This window comes from Sinocyclocheilus rhinocerous, unplaced genomic scaffold, assembly GCF_001515625.1.
Source record: "Sinocyclocheilus rhinocerous isolate Xijiao unplaced genomic scaffold, SAMN03320098_v1.1 scaffold886, whole genome shotgun sequence".
In the NCBI taxonomy this organism is placed as follows: Eukaryota; Metazoa; Chordata; class Actinopteri; order Cypriniformes; family Cyprinidae; genus Sinocyclocheilus; species Sinocyclocheilus rhinocerous.
The window spans coordinates 984154-990333 of NW_015631204.1; the positions used below are offsets into that span (position 1 = coordinate 984154).

Consider the following 6180-nt stretch of genomic DNA (forward strand, 5'->3'; position numbering starts at 1 on the left):
TTCAAATGTGTGTGTAGGGCTGCACAACTATTTCATTTAACAACATATTAAAATTATATTGCAATTGTTTTTGTTATATGTGATTTAATTTTACATTTGATTTAATTATTATTATTATTATTATTATCTTTTCATGAACCACATTTGTGAAACCCTGGTCTACAGAACAAATTTAAGTAACATTTACATTTACATAATTTAAGTACCATTTACATTTAAGTAACTATTTCAGCAGAAGCCTTTAGATCAAAAGAAAACATCATTTGATTTGAGTATGTCCAAACGTCTTCAGTGCATATTTTATAAATAAATGCGTATTGCTGTGTTTTGTTGAAGAAAAACATACAGCTCCTATTCTGACGATAGATGAAATTAAATTACATAATTCAATAATTAACGATATGACATTGTTGTTGTTTACAGTATTAATTTCAGCCATGACTCATCCTTTCTGTGTGCATCGAGTGACAAGGGAACTGTGCACATATTTGCTCTGAAAGACACCAAACTGAACCGGCGTTCTGCGTAAGATTAATCATGTCACTAAAAAAAAAGATCTTGATTGTCATTTTATTGCAGTTTTCGTTGCATTCTAGGTGTTCTTTCGAAATATCCTAGTAGTTGTAGTTAGAATCACTTGGGTTTTATGTGTGGTTTCTTGTCTTCTCTAGTTTGGCGCGAGTAGGAAAGGTGGGTCCGGTCATCGGGCAGTATGTGGACAGTCAGTGGTCTCTGGCTAATTTCACGGTGCCGGCTGAGTGTGCTTGCATCTGTGCCTTTGGGAAGAACACCTCCAAAAATGTCAACTCTGTTATTGGTATGTGGGCTTTATTTCAAGACATTTGAGTGAACCATTATTGATTTGTCAGTTTCTCATTACTTGTGTCTCTCTTTAAAGCCATATGTGTTGATGGGACATTCCACAAGTACGTCTTCAGTCCTGATGGAAACTGCAACCGCGAGGCTTTCGACGTGTATCTGGACATTTGCGATGATGATGATTTCTAAAGCTGGAGATTGAGCTGTGACTAATGTAAAATAGTAGCCTCTTTAACAGTGAACTCTGCTGGTTGTTCCTCATGCTTATTTCTGTGAGATTACGTTACTGCCTTGCATAATCAAATGTACATAAAATCGGTCCGTGAGTAAATGTCTTGTTAACTTATATCTTATCACTCCACATGCAGGAGTTTCAAAGTCTGTGATCGTTTACTTGTTCTTCAGAGATACTCAACCTTTGAACACTTTTGAATGATTTCTCATCATTCTTTGTCCTGTTGGTGTCCTGTTAAGGAATAAGGTTCCTCAACCTTTAAGGAACTTTATTTATGAATCAATACAGCCTTTTGGGACTAAATATATATACAGGTGCATCTCAATAAATTAGAATGTCGTGGAAAAGTTCATTTATTTCAGTAATTCAACTCAAATTGTGAAACTCGTGTATTAAATAAATTCAATGCACACAGACTGAAGTAGTTTAAGTCTTTGGTTCTTTTAATTGTGATGATTTTGGCTCACATTTAACAAAAACCCACCAACTCACTATCTCAACAAATTAGAATACTCCATAAGACCAATAAAAAAAAACATTTTTAATGAATTGTTGGCCTTCTGGAAAGTATGTTCATTTACTGTACATCTACTCAATACTTGGTAGGGGCTCCTTTTACTTTAATTACTGCCTCAATTCGGCGTAGCATGGAGGTGATCAGTTTGTGGCACTACTGAGGTGGTATGGAAGCCCAGGTTTCTTTGACAGTGGCCTTCAGCTCATCTACATTTTTTGGTCTCTTGTTTCTCATTTTCCACTTGACAATACCCCATAGATTCTCTATGGGGTTCAGGTCTGGTGAGTTTGCTGGCCAGTCAAGCACACCAACACCATGGTCATTTAACCAACTTTTGGTGCTTTTGGCAGTGTGAGCAGGTGCCAAATCCTGCTGGAAAATGAAATCAGCATCTTCAAAAAGCTGGTCAGCAGAAGGAAGCATGAAGTGCTCCAAAATGTCTTGGTAAACGGGTGCAGTGACGTTGGTTTTCAAAAAACACAATGGACCAACACCAGCAGATGACATTGCACCCCAAATCATCACAGACTGTGGAAACTTAACACTGGACTTCAAGCAACTTGGGCTATGAGCTTCTCCACCCTTCCTCCAGACTCTAAGACCTTGGTTTCCAAATGAAATACAAAACTTGCTCTCATCTGAAAAGAGGACTTTGGACCACTGGGCAACAGTCCAGTTCTTCTTCTCCTTAGCCCAGGTAAGACGCCTCTGACGTTGTCTGTGGTTCAGGAGTAGCTTAACAAGAGGAATACGACAACTGTAGCCAAATTCCTTGACACGTCTGTGTGTGGTGGCTCTTGATGCCTTGACCCCAGCCTCAGTCCATTCCTTGTGAAGTTCACTCAAATTCTTGAATCGATTTTGCTTGACAATCCTCATAAGGCTGCAGTTCTCTCGGTTGGTTGTGCATCTTTTTCCTTCCACTCAACTTTCTGTTAACATGCTTGGATACAGCACTCTGTGAACAGCCAGCTTCTTTGACAATGAATGTTTGTGGCTTACCCTCCTTGTGAAGGGTGTCAATGATTGTCTTCTGGACAACTGTCAGATCAGCAGTCTTCCCCATGATTGTGTAGCCTAGTGAACCAAACTGAGAGACCATTTTGAAGGCTCAGGAAACCTTTGCAGGTGTTTTGAGTTGATTAGCTGATTGGCATGTCACCATATTCTAATTAGTTGAGATAGTGAATTGGTGGGTTTTTGTTAAATGTGAACCAAAATCATCACAATTAAAAGAACCAAAGACTTAAACTACTTCAATCTGTGTGCATTGAATTTATTTAATACACGAGTTTCACAATTTGAGTTGAATTACTGAAATAAATATATATATATATATATATATATACAGGTGCATCTCAATAAATTAGAATGTCATGGAAAAGTTCATTTATTTCAGTAATTCAACTCAAATTGTGAAACTCGTGTATTAAATAAATTCAATGCACACAGACTGAAGTAGTTTAAGTCTTTGGTTCTTTTAATTGTGATGATTTTGGCTCACATTTAACAAAAACCCACCAATTCACTATCTCAACAAATTAGAATATGGCGACATGCCAATCAGCTAATCAACTCAAAACACCTGCAAAGGTTTCCTGAGCCCTCAAAATGGTCTCTCAGTTGTATAAAACGTGATTATTTATATAAATAACATGTGTAAAGGTGTTAAATTTACGGTTGTGTTTGTGCTAGCTTTAACTAGCTTTTCATAGCCTTAGCACAAAACCGATATACTAAACTGATCATTTTAAAACATTAGATGGTTCTGTTGAATATTATTTTAATTTATATAAAAAAGTATTTTGAACTTTAACACTGACATTTTAAAAACTGACAGGACATTGGCAGCTGGTTAGCATGAATTGAAAGCTAACGTTGCACTGACAACAAGTATCTTTCATTGTCAATAAATGTGAAGGATTCTGTTTTTCATTAATGACACGCTTTACATTACATACAGTATGGTAGATTTGACACTTTACCACATGACTTGACATCGTGCAACCTTCTCTTTTCAACATGTCTATGTGTGTTTGGCAATCACAGCCATTGCATGTCATTTGCGGACGTTGCACACTAAATAACTTAATAATTACATATGAAAGTGACCTCACAAATGATCTTATCATTTTTTAGGCACAATTTAGCCCACAAGGATGGCTTCTCGTAAAAAGGTGCTTCTGAAGGTGATCATTCTCGGAGATTCTGGGTAAGTGTTGACCTTCTGATCCAATGATGCCTGACAGTGTTATTTAATTAGGTTCCCAGATACAAAATCTTAGATTATACAATAATCGCTCTTGTATTTGTGTGCTGCAGAGTTGGGAAGACTTCTTTGATGAATCAATATGTCAATAAGAAGTTCAGCAATCAGTATAAAGCCACCATCGGTGCAGACTTTCTTACCAAGGAGGTGATGGTGGATGACAGACTGGTGACAATGCAGGTATTTAGATAATTTTTAGGAACCATTTTTTATTTAGCATATTATATATAAATATATACATCAGGGTCACCATCGTAAATTAAAGCTAAACCCATTTTAAAAAGAAAGAAATGTCATGTAGTTGTCAAGACAGCATAATTTTTTTATTTTCAATTAGTTTAAGTACTAAAATAACTAAATAAATAAAATAAAAGCAATATAGACATTAAAAAGTACTAAAATTACTAAAACACACAAAATAACTAAAATTAAAACTTTAAAAATAAAATCTAATTCAAATTATAAATGAAAACTGTTATCAATGATACTAAAATAACACAAATAACATTTATACTAACAAAGTAATTATAAATGATTATGCATTATGCAGTGAGCAATATTTATATTTAATAATAATTTTTATTTATTAATTTTTATTTGTTTTTTTTACCTGAGGTGTTTTTTACCTCAATGTTAGTTGAGTCTTTCGAAAAATAATATTTTGTATATAATACATTTGTGTGTATTATTATTTCATGAGCATGTGTCACCCTCCTGACAACTCTCAAAAATAAAGAGTGTTTTTTTTTTTGTTTCTAAAGGAAATTTTGATTTCTAATAATATGGCCCTTTAACCTGTTAACCTGCTCCCCCCATTTTGGGACTCGCAGCTGAAAATGACCTACCTAACTTAAAATGTTAACAGTTCCTGAAAACAGTGTGCTACACACAATTTAGGTATCTTTGGAAAGAAGACACTTTAGGCTTTACTATCCATCATCCAGAGTTAATCATGCTCAAAAAGATTAAAAGTTATAGACACTGAAGTGCCTTGAAAAAAATTGTACCACACTGAATTTATTATTATTTTTTCATATAAAAATACATGAAATCAGTCCTGGACCCCACCTCACACTGATAGCTGCTCATACAGCCAATAATCACATGCTGATGGCCGGTCATATAGATTGTAATCATACAGATGGCCGGCCATTAGGGGTGGGGGAAAAAATCGATACAGCATAGTATCGCGATATTTTCCGCGGCAATACTGTAGCGATACACGAACGCCAAGTATCGATCTTTTATTATACTATTTGGTAAAATAATAAAATCAATTTCTTTACAATCCACTAGATGGTGGTGTTGAGTTTTTTTCTGGTGAGGTCAGCTGGGTCACCTTCAGCATGCAGTAAGACATAAAGATGAAACGCAAAACGAGGGAGCGCTTGAGGCTCATTATTACACACGGATGTGCTGAACTGTCCGTGACAACCATCCAAAAACACGCCACAAGACCGAAAGAGCGCGTCCCGAGTCGATCAGAGACGGTGGAGGTGTCGTGTTGGCTTGTATTTGTTGTATGACAGCAGAAGGTTGTTGAGCCGTAGTTGGGATTTCTCCTCAGAAAGTGAGTTTTTGTCATGCTAACATGCTAGGTAGTCTTCGCTAACACAGCAGAAGTGACAAGTGAAAAAATACTGAAACATTTTATGACTGAAACGCAATAAAATAATAATAATCTAAGATTTAAACGTTTTAAGAGTATAAAACGTGATTATTTATATAAATAACGTGTAAAGGTGTTAAATTTACGGTTGTGTTTGTGCTAGCTTTAACTAGCTTTTCATAGCCTTAGCACAAAACCGATATACTAAACTGATCATTTTAAAACATTAGATGGTTCTGTTGAATATTATTTTAATTTATATAAAAAAGTATTTTGAACTTTAACACTGACATTATGTCTAGTCCACCCCCACCCCGTTTGAGGAAAAATAGCCACCAAATGTAACTCTTAAAAATGTAAACAAAGGAATAACCATCCATATTACAACATTATTGTTTCGTTGGCCTAAAAGTGCTCTATGGGATGTTGTTCAGTGGACCCTTGCCTTTCTAACTAAACCGGGATTTACAGCAGTGGATGCGTTTATGACTCGTTATTACGATGAATCTGGTACGCACTGTGTTTTTATTATGCATGTTTTGATGTGTACTGCTTACACAAATTTAGCAAATACATTCCTTATAAGCTTTCCATTGAAAAACAGCGATCTATCGTCGATGCTTGAGGCTTAGACCTTTAGAATGATATATAGTTTGTCAAGATTAATTTTGTCGCTTTTCATTTAATCTATTGGTAAACATTGACACGTGCAAACAAAGAGCGTTCAGTGC

The 6180-nt window shown here is 35.6% G+C and overlaps 2 protein-coding genes across 3 annotated transcripts in view; both read left to right on the top strand.

Annotated features, from left to right (window-relative positions):
• LOC107741674 (WD repeat domain phosphoinositide-interacting protein 4-like) overlaps positions 1-1367 on the top strand; it is a 5492-nt gene extending 4125 nt beyond the window's left edge. For both annotated transcript variants that reach the window (XM_016554449.1, XM_016554450.1), the window contains exons 9-11: positions 424-525; positions 672-817; positions 899-1367. In XM_016554449.1, coding sequence (XP_016409935.1) covers positions 424-525; positions 672-817; positions 899-1008 — 358 coding nt within the window. In that variant the 3' untranslated portion in view covers positions 1009-1367. The remainder of the gene's footprint in view (positions 1-423; positions 526-671; positions 818-898) is intronic.
• Positions 1-6180, top strand: part of LOC107741675 (ras-related protein Rab-7a-like) — a 22818-nt gene that overhangs the window by 11531 nt on the left and 5107 nt on the right. Inside the window, exons 3-4 of the mRNA XM_016554451.1 lie at positions 3711-3783; positions 3894-4020. Coding sequence (XP_016409937.1) covers positions 3731-3783; positions 3894-4020 — 180 coding nt within the window. The 5' untranslated portion in view covers positions 3711-3730. The remainder of the gene's footprint in view (positions 1-3710; positions 3784-3893; positions 4021-6180) is intronic.